The following is a 15,223-nucleotide window of genomic DNA, read 5'->3' as shown; positions in this document are numbered from 1 at the left end:
AATGCCCGTGTCTTCTTCGTCTACGCTGCCGGTATCATTAAATTCTTTAGTAGCCGTCCTTGCCCCACTTGTTGTACTTGTCGTGCAACTCCTGTAGGAAAAAGAGGTCAGCCTGGAAATGTCCTTGATTCGAATTTCAAAGTATTCGTCATCCGCAGGGCCGATCTTGCAGCCTGCCTCCGCACGACGAATGATCATCCTCCTCACGGGTTTCATTAAGTCCTCGCCGGCATGGAAAAACGCACCTTGGGGAGAGTGACGTCGGGGATGATGACGGTGTTGACAGCGCTGGGAGCGTCCTTGGGCTCGTTGTTGGGGTTGCCGCCGGGGTGGTACTTGTACTTGCCCTCGGAGTCGGTCTCCCAGGGCATACCGGCCTTCAGCACGGCGCTCTCGGAGGTGGAGGTGGTGGGGGTACGGCCTACGGTCGAACGTCAGCGGGATGCGGAAAATTGCGAAATGGCTGGGTTGAGGTTACCGAAGTAGAGACCAGCACCGCCGAGCGCGGCAGCCATGACAGCGCCGAGGATCTGTTGTAGAAAATTCGATTAGCTTCCATTTTACGTCGTTTTTCCGTCCCCCGCACGCCAATCGACCCGAAATGCCATGTCATGTCCGTCTCCGCAATCTCAAGGTCAAAATAATGAATTATGCGTGTTCGGCGGGCGGCGTTGTGGTTGTGGTCGCGGAGAGGGAGAGATCGTGATGTAAGGCTTTATTTCGGGATTTGGAGAAACTGGGTCTTTTTGGGGCTGGGTGGGAGATATCACGCACGTAGAGCTCGGGGTTGCGCTTGGACTCCTGGGTGAGCTGCTGCTTGGCGTGGTCGTCGGCGAAGCGGCGGATGGAGGTAGAGAAGGTGCGGCGGGCGACGAAGGAGGCCATTGTTGCGGTGTTGCGCGGGCGTTTGGTGGTGGGATTGGGTGTGGTTGTGAGAGGTGAGGTTCGGCTGTCGTATGATTTCGGAGCTTCGAGACGGGATTCCAATGTTGAAATTCGGGAGAAACGATTGGCCGGGTAAAGGGAGGGAGGTGATTGGCCAATGGTGGGTGAGGTGGGCATTACCTCATTCTGTATGGCTTTGGCGCATGCTATGCGACTAAAGAGGCTCTATGGCTTAAGCAGGATACCCTGCTAAGCAAGACTTCGATTGCCATCATCAACGGTGCTGCGTCGAGGCCGGTGAATACCCGAGATTCACGACTCGAATTTTGGGATCTTGCCCAGTGATATCAAAATAGTGCCAGTGACGGCCTCAAATACGTGGCCAATGCACAGCAGTAACAGCAGGAGTAGTCCCGATGGTTGTGGTCAGCAAAGCTGCACATCATTGGCCATCCCGGACTTATTCGTGTACATAGCAGGATGCTGACCTCAGAACCTATTGCAGCATTTCGAATTATTCTTGATAAATTCCACGATAGACCGCCTGGGATTTCCATCATGGAGATCCAGCGACAAGATGGCATATCGGCCATATCTACTGCAACCTGGCGTACGTCGAGCAGTCGAGTTTCTCTTCGGCCTGGCAAACACGCTTTGTGCCGTTGCGGCTCTTAACGGTGTGGAGCCCGTATCGCTCGGCGAAGTCATCATGATCATCATTTCGCCAGTATTGTCTTTGGTGGCAGCGTCTCTTGAAGGAGTTTACGAAGCAGACCGACAGGTGGAGTTACGCCTACGAGATGAGGATGGGTGAATCCAGCAATGGATGTGAGATCAAAGTCCAAAAACTGCGCTCGACCAGTAAGCTCTCTCATCGATCACCCGTACTCTTTCAGACGAAAGATTGCCGTGATGGATGCGATCTGAGGCAGCCAATAGCGATACCGACTAACGGTGTTACATTCAGGAACATCCCGTGTTCGCAACCTTCTGTCTATGCTTCTTGGGGCTTGTAAGCCTGGTTCAGATGTCGAGACGTGCGGTTCGTGTCGGCACCGGGAGATGGCATATGCAAGTGTTTTCGCTGATGGGATGACCCATGTTTCGACCGCGATGCAAGATATAGAAATACCAGACGAATTCGCGGTGGTTTAGCGTTAAGCAATTTCGGCATGAATGGATTTCATCGACGTCGCAGAAGCAGCAATGCAGAGTCTCAGTGTTTCCCGCGTGTATCTGTCAGCGAATCGAGTGAGTGCTCTTGGAATGAGTGGTTCAAGCATTTCCCTGTGACACGGGTTATTGGCAGCGTCTTATGAGCGAGGTCTAACCCGGGATTCCGGGTAGATCGCGGCGGACCCTCGACGTTGCAGCAGCCTCAACGGCTCCCAAAAGAGGGGCAAGACGCGTCTCTGGCCATGAGATTCAATATCAACATCGACCAAAACAAGACAGCCCTCATTCCGAGGACCGCGAAGAACATGTCAAAGAACGAACGAACGCCATCGACAGACTTTGAGGCTAGAACAAGTCTGGCCCGTGCGGAGCATCCCAATCTCAATTCTCAGGTGCAGGTCTGGCCAAGGTCTGGCGTCGCAGCGCTCAGGTCGCTCGTCGCTTGCGCGCAGACAGTTGAAGGTCGCAATGGTGCCTGAACGGTTCCATCGTCCCAGAAATCTCGTCACCCCGGCATTGCAGCCGTCACGGGCGCGGCGTCCCGTTGGCTGCTGTGCTGCTGTAGCAATTTAAACCTGGGGCCCCCAATGCGGCAATTGCAATCAAAATTGGCTGGCACAACTGCGCGCCGCTTTGCATAAACAGGCGGCCATAGCCGTTTCAGAGGGGCCTGAGCGCAGCTGCTATCATTTCTGTTATGGCAGACACGCGGAGTTCTGTTAGAGATGACAGGCGGCAGCTACTTGTCGAGGCAGCACCGCTAGTCCTGTTAGGTAGTTGTGCATGCACAAAGCACGGATATACCCAGGCACATCCATCGCCCCCCTTACTGCGTCCTTCAGTGTTGTGAGGTGCCCCCCCGGCTCTGCCTTATGCTTTTCCCACCCGGCTTCCCTTCCTTGGCCTGGCCTGGCCTCGCCAACCTTTAGTCAGTGGAGGTTGCTTTTTCGCCTGTCCTGGTGGTCCGTCTCGAAAAAAGGAACTCCAGGCAAGACAAGAAACTCCATCTCTGGTCGTCTCTTTTCCGCTGCTTCGCTCATTGTCACGGCCTATCCGCCAATCCTTTTTCTTTTCTCTCCCACTCCGTCACTCTCTCACCACCTTAGACCCATCTTCGACGCCCCGACGTCCCAACGATACGACGACACGAATACCTACAAACCCACACACTCCCTCATTCACCTACTCGACCTACCGACCGTACCATACCGACCTTACCTTAATTCACGGGCCTTTTTCCCGTCTTCTACTCTTCGCACGACCTTTTTTTAATACCCATTTCCCACCGCACACTCTGCGCTCCCACCTTTTTCGAACCTTCCGCCCTGCATTACGCCGAGCCTACCGGTCCTATCGCGCGCCCACGCACGAAATCGTCACGTCCGCCAAAGCGCCGATTTCTACCCCCGACGCCCTCTGCCTACCGACCCTCTCTCTCCTCGACAGGTCTTCATCCGAGCCTTTACCAACCTCACGATATTGATCCCCGCCTAGAGAGCGACATGTTATAGTGGAGAACCGATACGAATACCCGAATAACTTTGCGCCGACAGCGGTTTACCGATTGCAGCGCCGATCATGGCCTCCAAAGACCAGGGCTCCGGCCCCAACAAACCTCCCGCCGACGATGACGGCTTCCCGAAACCTCAGTTCCCCGGGCGCTCCGACAGGCCAGGCCCCCCGAGCATCATCTCTTCGCGTATGACCGATATCGCGTCCGACGACGGCGGGGAAGCCGCCACCCAGCAGACTCTTTCCGAGAACCCGCGCAGGAAAAGCGGCATGGCCTCCGAGACTGTGTCGCGGCCAGGAACAGCAAAGACAGGCATGTCTGGATCCAGGGAAGGCTGGCGACGAGGGCCCCCTCCGCGACTAAACTACATCACGAGTCTGCACGAGAAGAGGGGGAGTATTGGCGGGGGCAGTACTGCCGGCTCCGTCAACACTCGGCCGCCCAGTTCTGCCAGCCGCAGCCATGTCCCATCTCTCACGTCTTCGGCCTTTTTTCGTCCCATGAGTTCCCAGAAACTGCAGGCCCAGCGCGGCGGCGCATCTCGCCCCTCAACCCAAAACCGACAACAACCAACTCTGGAGGATGCCGAGCCTGCGGAACCGAGTCCTGCGGCTGCGGCTGCTGTGGCCAGTGGCGGACCGAATGCTCGGCACAGCGTTATCTCAAACCCGGTTTCGAACCCCGTTGCCCGCCTTCAGAGGCAACTCAGCGGCGATGGTGAAGGAAGGCCGCCTCCGTCCCGAGGAACCGAATACACCGACCAGGGAACCTACGACAGAATAACCGCCAACACCAGCCCGACTCACGGCCATTACCCAGCAGGCAGCATGTCTGAAAGCGTCACCCCCATATACCGCCAACAGCGCAACAGCCGGAACCTCAGCGTGAATGTGGACAGACGGTTCAGGGACCGAGGCAACCAGAGCCCTGCCAAGTCGCCGCGATCCTTCCGCTCAAGCTTCTTGCTGCCAGGGAGAAGCGACGGCGAGCAGAACAAGTCCAACCGAAGCCTGCCGGGCGCCGAGAAGCTTTCGTCGAATGCCTCGACCCCACGACTGAACCCGGTGGACTCGTCGAGACCCGCAGACAAGAACAACTTGAGGAAGTCGAAAACCAACCTGGGCTACGTCTTCGAATACTTCGAAGGAAACACTGTCTTTTGCCTTGGCGGCCGTTTCCAGAACACCAAGCATCGGCCAGTGAACGTCGCCACGGGACTGTTCATCATCATCCCTGCTGTGCTCTTCTTCATCTTCTCTGCACCATGGATATGGCATAACATTAGCCCTGCCATACCCATAACGTTTGCATACCTCTTCTACATCTGCATCTCCTCCTTCCTCCATGCGTCTGTTTCTGACCCTGGTGTAAGTTCAACCCTCCAAAAGTGAGTGAAATTGCTGACATGCCTCAGATTCTTCCTCGTAATCTTCACGTTTTCCCTCCTCTGGAACCCACCGAAGACCCCCTCCGATTAGGCCCTCCGACAAACGACTGGACTCTCATCAAGTCCGCCGAGTCCTCCACAGCAGCCATGGAGGTTCCCGTCAAGCACTGCCGAACGTGCAACATCTGGCGACCTCCTCGCGCTCATCACTGCCGTCTCTGCGACAACTGCATCGAGACCCACGACCACCACTGCGTCTGGCTCAACAACTGCGTTGGCCGACGTAACTACCGATATTTCTTTGCCTTTGTGTCATCCGCCACATTCCTCTCGCTCTACCTTATGGGGGCCTCTCTGGCCCAAATCCTCATCCACATGAACCTTTCCGGCATTTCCTTTGGCCAATCCATTGACGACTTCCGCGTCCCGTTTGCGATGGTCATCTACGGTTTTATTTCTTTCCTGTACCCGGCCGCCCTCATGGGCTACCACATCTTCCTGATGGCGCGAGGCGAGACAACTAGAGAGTACATCAACTCCCACAAGTTCATCAAGAAGGAGCGCTTCCGGGCCTTCACCCAAGGCAGCATGCTCAAGAACTGGATCGTTGTCCTCTGCCGACCTCGGCCACCTACCTACTACCAATTCAAGAAGCGGTACAACTCTGGCGATCAGCGTCTCGGTGCCTATAGGGAGCAACCCAAGGGCGACTCCCAGGGCATGGAGATGCACAGCGTGAAGCCAGCGTCCGGGTTCCAAGGCCCCGTTTCTTTACGCAACGAAGCAAACACTGCTACGACATAATTCTTTTTTTTTTTTTTTACTTGTTTGGTGCTCGGCGTTATCCGTGGGAGCGATCATGCGTCTACTGGATCCTGGATACCTGTAATGTATGTTTTCTATTATACCCGCCTCTGCCTGCATACCAGGTGGACAGACAGCGCTTGTTATCTTCAGCATGGGAGATGACAAGCTAAGACATGAGGCTGGGGCGAACCGCTTCATACCTGGAGCTTGTACATAGACAATTGGCGCTACTCACTGCGCTTGCAAAAACAAACCTTAGCGAATACCCAACAATCAAGTCTATAGCCGCAGTGAAGTGATGTACGTTGCAAAGTGAATCACCGCGAATGTCCTGTTTCCAGCAGCGTGCTACCGTAGCCGCAACATGTTTTTCACTTCATCACTAGCCAAATCACAACTGCTTGGGAATTAGTCACCGTGCCACCATAACCAGCAAACACCTCATAAATACCCTCCACATCCTGCGCAGAAGGATTTGCCCAGGAGCAGACGTGGCATAAAGTGATAACCTGCACTTCCTCACGAGAATCCTCAGCCGTTACAAGACAGACATACCACGACTGCACACAATGCACTACGAATTCGACGGATACTCCGAGGTCAGCAACTCGCCCGGCCGCGCCGCCGCCACGCGTGCGCAAGGCGGGGGACGGGACCAGCGGCAAGATCACAACAGCAACCGCAGCCGTGAGGAGGACAACCAGTACCCCGACGGCTTCTACCGCGGAACGGGCCGCTTTGCGCGTGAGAACTTTGAGAGCGAGCGGCGCGAGCGCGAGCGTGAGCGTGGCCAGCAGCAGCAGCAGCGGACGTTTGGCGCGTCGCCGTACCGGTCTGCTGCGTTTGAGTACATGGACACGGGGGGCAGGGGGCGGAGCGAGGAGGAGTGGGGACGGGTGTTTATGGAGGCTTTCCGGAGGAGAGCCGGCGCAGATGGAAGAGGTGGTGGTAGTGGTAGTGGTAGTGGTGGTGGTGGTGGTGGTGGTGGTGGCGGCAGGATGGGCATGGATGAGAGGGAGGGATATGGAGGAGCTGGAGGGTACGAGCCGCGCGGATACGGAGCGGAGCGGGAGATGGGGTTTGAGGAGTTTCTGAGCGGGGTCTTTGGCGGTGGGGGTTTCGGCGGGCGCTTTGGCCCGGAGGCCAGTGGCTACGGTTACGGCTCCGGTGGTGGTGGTGTGGGGGTCAGCTTTGAGGAGATGTTCGGGCCGCCGCCTGGCTTCGGCGAAGGCTCCTCCCCCGGTGCCGGTGGGGGTTACGGTGGAGGACGAGGTCCGGGGTACAACAGGGCTGATGAACAGAACGAGCGCGACCGACGGGGAGGCGCGGGGATGACGCGGGACGAGTTCGATAACATGTTCCGGGCGCGGTTTGAGGGCCCGAGCATCAACGGGTATGCGTCCGGGCCGCCGCCTGCTGATTTGTTTGATCGGTGGTATACGGATTGGTAGATATTGGCTGGCTGGCTGGGTGGTAGTGAGTGAGTGAGTGAGTAAAGGTTCTACAACATGCGGGTGGGGATCGGTAGTTGCAGCTCGGCAGATGTATCCGTAGCGAAATCCAGTGCAACAGTCTCTCTTGCGTCGCGGTGACATTCGGGATTTGTGTGTTTCGTGAGTGCATCGCTGCGTGGCCTGATCATGGGCCGGGAACGCTCGGGGAGGGGGCTACGAGACAACAAACCAGACATGATGTGCGATTTCATTCCAAATCACCCATGCTATCGGCACTCTCTTGCGTGTTACTCGAGGTGTTCATCCAGCCTGCCGCGTTCCATGCTTGCTTGATAGGATGGGCCGGGAGAGGGAGCAGGGAAGGTTGCTGCGTGGTCAGCATCTCCGTTAATTGAGGGGAAAGGGGGCGGCGAGATAATTGTAATTGCATCTTCATGAAGGCTGAATAATTGCAGAAGGGGGAGGTGATGGGCTTGTCTGGGTGCATTTAAGGAGTTATTCTGCCGAGGTGTGGTGAGCAGTGGAGGAGAGGTATGTGGATGTCGTGCTGTGTGCTGTGCTGTCAAGACGCGGGGGCCTTTTGAGTTCCCGTCCTTTGTTCTCGACCACCCCCGTTTCGAGGCCGGATCGCCGGTCGACATTTCACTGCCATTCGAGACGAACACCGGAGAGCAAACATCACGGAACAGCAATCAGGTTACCCCTCGTACCACCCACCATCAACACCACTCACCCTTCGAGGCTCTTGAAGTTGTTGAATCAAGGTTGCATACGCCACTCCGCCCCTCCGCCAAATAGACTAAGAAGACTGGACTGACCCGCATCTCGCTCGCTCAAGCCCGTTTTGATCCCATCATCATCAAACCACCTCCAAATCCCGAAAACAACACAAGCCTCATCGCCCTTTTTGCTTAATGTTCCTTTCACGCCGGACACGACCAATCACCTCCTCCGGCACGCGCCGCATCCGCGCAGCTCCCGCCGATGCCCACCAAAAGCCGACCCTGCACGGGAAATCTCGCTAAAGCTGCGAAGTCCTTTTGACCTGGGCCAATCACGGATGCTGCTCGAGTCGGGGGGCCCAACGTCACATACCACCGCCCGCCGGCCTCCGTCCTCCCCCCCTCGTTGTGTGCTGTTGGTCCTCACGCCTTCTCCCCCCTTCGCCTTCTCCCCCCTCCCTCCCCCTCCCTCAGGCAACTCGAGCACCCCAAGGAATCGCCCTTCCAACATAAGACCGAACTTGCTCTGTTTCTGTGCGTGCGCCGCACCCTTTCCCACAATTATTTTGCTCGGTCTGCAGTTCCCGGCCCCCAAAAAGAAGGATTCGGGCGCAACTCCTGGAAAGGGGAATTGCTCTACACCTATCACATTCGCTCTTCCCGTCCTTCACAGTTTTTTTGGACCAGCAGAACGGGAGGAAGGATTCGCCAACCCCAAGCTGAAGCTTCCTCGCTCTTACACCGAACTTGTTACTGAACCAGGAAATCCCAGGAAAGGCGCCTTCGCCCGATCTTGCTGACGGCGGAGCCCCCCAATCTCTCCATATCTCCCTCCCTCGGACTTCAGCTCCTCTCTCTCACACTCCTGCTCCTCCTCCCGTCCCCTCAGCCTGGGGGATTCCCCTCTTTTTTTTGTCCTCGTCTGGGTTGTTGTGCGGTTTGTTTGGCTGAACGGGGGGTGGCTTGGGCTGTCCCCAAATCTGCTTGTCCCGCAGCCTCGAGCCTCGCGCGGGAAAGGAACCACCTATTCGCTGACCGACGACTACTCGATCGGGCGAAGAGGAGACGGAATAGTCAGACTGGATTGGACTGGATCTGGACCTTGGAAAAACCTTGGAACTCCACGCCAACCGCAAGCCCAGCCCGCCGCCGCCGCCGCCGCCGTCGCGCTGCGCCCGACCACCACCACCACCAACCACCATGGAGTCTCCGCAGCAGCAGCAGCAGCAGCTCTCTCCGTGCCTCGAGGGTGCTGCTGCTGTTGCTGTTCCTGCTGCTGCTGCTCTATCCGTTCCTGTTTCGCCTGTTGACGTCCCCGTCTCCGCCCCTGTGGCGCTGCCAATAGTTACCAAGAGCAAGGTGTACGCCACAGAGGACCATTGGACGTGCCACAGGGGGATCATCACAAGGCTGTACCGGGACGAGAACAAGACGTTGAAGGAGGTCAAGCAGATAATGGAGGAGACTTACTACTTTCATGCAACGTAAGAAACCCACCTTGCCCAACCCATCCATACATCCGTCCAAAGCTAGTTCACACTCTTTCCCACCCTTGCTCCTCTTAAAACCCCTTCCAAAGAAGAATTACCCAAAATTCCACACACCATGTTAAACATTCTCTCCATCCCCTCTTTCGACAAGGCCGAGGAAGAGATCCGGGGTGTGAAGTAACAATAAAAAATGGGGACTGACACGAACGTTACCCGCGCTCTAGGGAGAGGATGTTCAAGACCCGTATCAAGCGCTGGGGCCTCGACAAGAAGTTCAAAGAAGCCGAGGTCCTGGCCATGCTCCAGGTCAAGAACAAGCGCGACGCCGCCGGCAAAAAGACCCGCTTCACCGTCCGCAACCAGGAGGTCGAGTGGGAGCGCATCGCCCACTACCTCAAGCGCCGCCCCGACCTGCAGCGCGACCCGCGCTACGCCTCCCCGGACCAGGACCAGGACGCGCAGCGCGAGCTCGTGCGGCTGCTCAAGGGCGAGCCCGGCCTAGTCGCCGGCGCCGGCGCGGTAGACGAGGAAGACTACGAGGCCGTCGCCCGCTACGGCATCCGCTGCCGCACGCCCTCGCCGCCGCCGATGCCGCGCGTCATCGACCCGGCCGCGGACCTGCGCATCCCGGACGAGATCCTGCGCCTCATGAAGGGCTTCTTCGACGGCGCATTCCAGGGCCGCATGTGGACCATGGTCGACGACACGCTCTGCGCCGCCGGCCAGCGCGCGCCGTCCCGCGACCGCCCCAACCGCTGGGGCGACTTCATGAGCGACACGCACCGCCACATCGTCGGCCGCCGCGGCGACTTCCGCGGCGCCCACGCTGCCTTGTGTGCGCAGCTCGACGTCCTCCGCTGGATCATCAAGGACCAGGACCCCGAGCTGGCCTTCTTCCTGTGCTACTCCGTGCTCAGCCAGCCGCGCGACATCTCCGAGTGGCTGCTCCCGCACATCTGCACCCTGCACGAGCAGGTCCACGGCCCGCGGCACCCGCTGACGCTGATCTGGGCGCGCATCCGGCGGGTTGACCGCAGAGAGCGCGTGCGCATCCTGCATTCCCTAGTAAAGTACGGCGCCAAGGACCTGGAGAAGCGGCTGGGGCTGCTGAACATCACGATCCACTACATCCACGGCTTGCAGGGCCAGCTGCTCGCGCGTCTGGGCGAGACGGGCGGCAGCGACTTCGCGGAGATGACGGCGCTGTACGCGAGCACGTCGGCGGCGTACATGGCGCAGGGGCGGCTGCGGGAGGCGTGCAAGTGCCTGTTCGCGCTGGCGGGCTTGCAGCTCACGGCGCAGGAGTTTGAGCACGCGCGGCTGACGCTGGAGCGGGCGGACGACAATATCGTCGCGGTGGAGCGCGCGGAGGGGCGGACGCCGACGACGATGCGGGTGTGGCAGTACGGCGAGATGGGGCAGCTGAATTACACGGTGGAGAGGGCAAGTAAGTACGGCGAGAACCTGGCGATGGCGAGGGCGCAGTTTGGGAGGAGTAGTCCGCAGGCGCTGATGACGATGTTGTCGTGGAGGGGGTCGTGGCCGTATATGCAGGAGGCGGCGTGAGGGAGATAGGGGTTGAGGGGAAAGGGGGAGATTGTTCACGAGTGGAGAAGCAATTCCTGTACTTTTAGTAGCGATACCATATCAAAAGTAATTCAAGGTTAGCATGGCCGGCGTTCGACATCATGTCTTGTCACACTCGTCTTTCGCTGGTGTGTTCTTGATGTCATTGTGTAGAATGGCTGGCCTATTCCGGGCCGTCGTGGTTGAAGTACAACGCGTCAGGAGGCAGCAAACCATCCCAACTTCCCGGCATGGCCTGTCCTCCCGCGGCAAAGACCCAGTCGAGGTCAAGCCGCATATCCATATCAATCCCCTCGTGGTCGACCTCCCCCCTCTCATCCAACACACCCGGATCTCCCGGCTGCTGCGACGGCGATATGCTCTGAAAGCTGCCCACGCTTCTTGACCCCGCAGGACTGTCTGTCCTCGCCCTCTTTCTCGACTGGTTTCCCGCAGACGCCGCCCTCACCAGCCCCCCACCACCCGACGTCGGCCCCATCCCCGGCCGTCTCGCCGCTGCCGCCGCGGCCCCGCTCAGCCTCCGCGACTTCAGCTCCCACTTGCGCTGCAGCATGAGCAGAAAGTCGCGCGAGCGCTTGGCGCACTCCCACGAGGCGGACAGCTCTTCGAGCGCGCGGAAGCACACGCTCAGGTGCGTGGCGGTCTCAGCGGTCTTGGCGCGGCGGCGACGGCGGCGCGACATGGACGCGAAGATGAGGATGATGGCGGCGGAGAAGATGACGGCGACGCCCTGGATATTGACGCGGCGCAGGGAGTAGCGGCTCTCGTAGAGCAGGATGAGCTTGGCGACGGCAGCGGCGGACTCGATGCACATGCGCTGCGCGTGCATGTAGCCCGGGCCCTGCGGCGGCTGCGGCTGGAGGTAGGAGGAGGACATCCAGGGGCGGTGGGCGTGGATTACATTCTGGTAGTATTGCATGCTGTTATGTGAAAGTTAGATGGTGTCCAAGCTGTGGCGAGTTGGATAGTAGGGGGGAAAGGGGCTACTGACTGGAGGAGAAGAACGTGTGGCAGGTATGTTCTTTCGGTATCCTCGAGGTCGACTTGAAGAGCTTCGGGGAGGTTCTCTTTCCAGACGAAGAGCAGGGAGACAATCTGCTCGTTTTTCTCCTGGAGGACGTTTCTTGGAATCTTAGAGTTGCCGTATCTTGTGGAAAGTTGTCAGTCAGTCTTGCTGGCAGGCAGAATAGTTTGGAGACTCTGAATTCAACTCCACTTACAACGTATGTCCAAGAGGAGCCATGATCTCGCACAGCTCTATTCTCTGGAGGCTTACATCCTCGATATGATATGTCAGCGCTGCTGGAGGAGAGTCATTGCTGCGCGGCGACGTATAAGGCAGCCAAGCTGCAGCACCTGAAGCGCCAGCGACCGGTTTTTGCACTGTTATATCGTCGAGGCTGACGCGGAACGGCCGGCCCCGGTAGTAACCTAGAGTTCTTTGAGGAGCCGATATCAGAGCTTGAGGACAAGAAAGGCTGCCGGTGCTTCACTTACTGGTCCACAACATACGTCCCCCAAAAGACGGCCCGGCGCAGATCTGCTTCAGCAGGCGTTAGGATACCCTTTGTAACGTAGGGAGTCATGTCCTTGTGAAGAGCCAAATCAAAGGCGAGGCGAATGGCCATTCCTTTAGGGATGTTCTGTTAGCGCTGATGTCCCCAGCTTCCCTCATGGAACGGCGCAATGATACAGTACCGCTGTACAACCAGCCCCTGGAGTCTCTATTTGCTCCGATTTCGTGGCTGCTGAGGACGACCATCGCTTGGACGGTCGACACCGAGGGCGAGTCCAGCTCAATCTCCAACAAAGTCTTGGCGCGCGCGGCAAAGAAGTCGGGCAGAGACTTGGGAAACGTGACAAAGTTCGGATGGTACCGAGACTCGAAGGCAGCGCCGAGAGAACACCTGGATCGCGTTAGAAACATGCTCTTGCAATGCCTATTTTCCGTTGGGGGACCGGAGCAACCAACATTGCGTTTCTGAGAGCCTCAGAATAATACGGCGTGTCTTCCTCCCGTTCCAGCCACTTGTACTTGGCGTCTTCGTACAAAGTCCGATCGACAATATGCGAGAAGGGGTCCTGCCATGCAAAGTAGAGGTTGATCAGGTGCTCTTCCAGATCCGGTGGTATCGTCTTGCCGTAGCCCATCATGTCCAGGTGCTCCTGCCCGTCGTTCCGCACAGTCCGATCGACCGCCAACGTGTCGCTCCCCGCGGGCATTTCAACAAGACTAAAGTTTGATGTCGGTCCGTAGTACGAAATCTGCCCGTTGGGCCCGATGTGCAGAGATCCCAGCCGATCTGACAGTTGGTTGACGAGGTCTTCCTCCGTCGTCCCCGATGCACTGTCGTCGTTCTCGTTATCGCTCAGCGCACCGCCGCCCTCTCCCGAGTAAGAGCTGAGCAGAGGATGACTGGGTGCGCGCACGCTTGCGACGTCGACGCCGGGAGCGATGATGTCTCCGTTCTCGGGGGGGCTCCAGTCCCAGTCCGCAATGACCTTTGACGCAGCATCCCTCGGTTGAGCCCATGCCGCTGGCGTGTGGCCGTGACGGACGGCGTCGAAACCAAAAGCGGCTGCGTCGAAGGACAGGTCAAAGTCGGGGGGCAGCTGGCCCGGTGGCGCCATGGGGTGCACAACAGGAAGAGCCGGTGCAAGCGGATACTGACCAAGTGACAGTGCCGGGTCGATCGGTAGTGCCGAGTTCATGGATGGCGGCGTGGGTTTCTCCAGCGTGACTTGGACTTTGGAGAGACCCAGAGTTTCCAGGATCCTGTTGAGGCTCTTGCCCTCCTCTGAAGACATCGCGGGCGGCTGGAGCCCATTTTGACTGATGAAATGACAAAGCTGATCGACCCTGCTGGAAAGCAACTCTACAGCAACGCGCAATGAAAGCCTATTCCCGGTAAGGTCAACTTCCGACGACCCTCATAATCAATACAAAACTCACTTGCGTTTGTCCTCTCCGGCTTGGTATCTACAGTCCCTGCGTTTGTTCTTGCAGTTGGAACATGTCGGCGTTGCACCGTCACACTGTGGATCGTTAGCCTGTGCAATTCAACCGACTTCGCGGAGGTGAAGTACCTTGATCTTGCTCTCCCTGCAGGAGATACATGCAGTCGTGACATGTCTCCTCTTGGACTCGGGCTTCGATGGTTGAGGCATGCTGCCCCCTTGGCCCCGGATCAGCCTTGTTGGTGGTGGTTGAAGGAGTGGAGGTTGAATCTGGCTAATTAAGGAAGGCAGGGTCTCATGCGTGCGCACGATGTGGTGCGGGTCGGTGGCAGCTTCTTGGCCGGTCCGGAGGCCCCAATCACGCACTTCTTCGCAACGCAACATGTATCTAAGCTAATAAGCACTCCGGAGGGTACCCTATGTCGGGGGTGGCTTAGGTGGAATTAAGCCTTGAATCGCGGGGCGCGTGGACGCCGGGCCTGCTGCGTGCAGGGAACCTGCTGGGCGCTACGGCAAACTACACCGCTATGATAGGGTGCTAAGGCTTTGGTAGAAGTTTCTAATGGTCGAAGGCCAGCCATAGTCGTGCTCCCCAAAACCACCACGCCGGTCGATGAGTCGGTATTTTGGTTCATCCGACCAAATGGTGCATAGCAAGTGGAATTTGACTCGAATTTTGACTCGGTTTCGCTTTTTCCTGCTGTTTCTGGTGGTGGGATCCTAGAAAGGGACTGTCAAGAAGGCCCTCGGTCTCGGAACTCATACCTCGGACCACAGCCAACATTGGTTGAGCTTCAAGTAAAGAGATGGATGATGATAAATATCCCAAGCCGCCAAGCGGTCGTATTTATTCACACAATGTCTGTCGTGTAACTCCCCGCGTAACCAAAATAAGCTTATCCGTACGAACCTGTAGTCATACCGAGGCATCGCGAGTCGGCCGAACAGTACCGAAGGTCGAAGGACACCGGGCCGTGCTGAACCCTCTAAAGGTTCTGAGTTTACAGGAAATAAAGCGTAAAACCCGTCCTATTTGCTGAGTCGTAAAGTAAAGACACTTCTACAGCGGGAAGCCTCCCCGCACTCGTAAAGAGTCCGAACCACGTTGCAGAGTCCGAATTGCGATTGAGTCCTACGTTGACGACCTCGCTTTTCGAGACAAATACAGTAACAAAAGGCAGCGAGTTGCTGTTGTAATGCCTCGTAGCGGCCAATGTTAATGATGATAGAATATGAATCATTTG

General features: G+C 57.5%; 5 protein-coding genes across 5 annotated transcripts; 3 read left to right on the top strand and 2 right to left on the bottom strand.

Moving 5' to 3' along the window:
• Nucleotides 1–46: 46 nt before the first annotated feature.
• CGCS363_v011967 (Uncharacterized protein) lies at nucleotides 47–885 on the bottom strand (the record flags this gene model as incomplete). The annotated part of the gene is made up of 4 exons (XM_036643816.1): nucleotides 47–91; nucleotides 246–421; nucleotides 479–530; nucleotides 775–885. 4 exons carry the CDS (start codon nucleotides 883–885, stop codon nucleotides 47–49), a joined length of 384 nt encoding a protein of 127 aa, XP_036490755.1.
• Nucleotides 886–3,639: 2,754 nt separating this feature from the next.
• Nucleotides 3,640–5,765, top strand: ERF2 (Palmitoyltransferase ERF2; the record flags this gene model as incomplete). The annotated part of the gene is made up of 2 exons (XM_036643815.1): nucleotides 3,640–4,941; nucleotides 4,989–5,765. 2 exons carry the CDS (start codon nucleotides 3,640–3,642, stop codon nucleotides 5,763–5,765), a joined length of 2,079 nt encoding a protein of 692 aa, XP_036490756.1.
• Nucleotides 5,766–6,337: 572 nt separating this feature from the next.
• Nucleotides 6,338–7,219, top strand: CGCS363_v011965 (uncharacterized protein; the record flags this gene model as incomplete). Its single annotated transcript, XM_036643814.1, has 1 exon — nucleotides 6,338–7,219. One exon carries the CDS (start codon nucleotides 6,338–6,340, stop codon nucleotides 7,217–7,219), a length of 882 nt encoding a protein of 293 aa, XP_036490757.1.
• A 1,925-nt stretch (nucleotides 7,220–9,144) lies between these two features.
• CGCS363_v011964 (uncharacterized protein) lies at nucleotides 9,145–11,000 on the top strand (the record flags this gene model as incomplete). Its single annotated transcript, XM_036643813.1, has 2 exons — nucleotides 9,145–9,428; nucleotides 9,659–11,000. The coding sequence occupies 2 exons, from the start codon at nucleotides 9,145–9,147 to the stop codon at nucleotides 10,998–11,000; spliced, it is 1,626 nt and encodes a 541-aa protein (XP_036490758.1).
• Nucleotides 11,001–11,184: 184 nt separating this feature from the next.
• On the bottom strand, nucleotides 11,185–13,829 carry nit-4-1 (Nitrogen assimilation transcription factor nit-4; the record flags this gene model as incomplete). The annotated part of the gene is made up of 6 exons (XM_036643812.1): nucleotides 11,185–11,941; nucleotides 12,013–12,168; nucleotides 12,242–12,460; nucleotides 12,519–12,651; nucleotides 12,720–12,928; nucleotides 12,994–13,829. The coding sequence occupies 6 exons, from the start codon at nucleotides 13,827–13,829 to the stop codon at nucleotides 11,185–11,187; spliced, it is 2,310 nt and encodes a 769-aa protein (XP_036490759.1).
• Between the last annotated feature and the right edge of the window lie 1,394 nt (nucleotides 13,830–15,223).

Source organism: Colletotrichum siamense (genome assembly GCF_013390195.1).
Source record: "Colletotrichum siamense strain Cg363 chromosome Unknown KSG_Cg363_contig08, whole genome shotgun sequence".
NCBI lineage: Eukaryota > Fungi > Ascomycota > Sordariomycetes > Glomerellales > Glomerellaceae > Colletotrichum > Colletotrichum siamense.
Note: the sequence above shows the minus strand (reverse complement) of the source record. Positions and strands in the feature narration are given on the sequence as shown.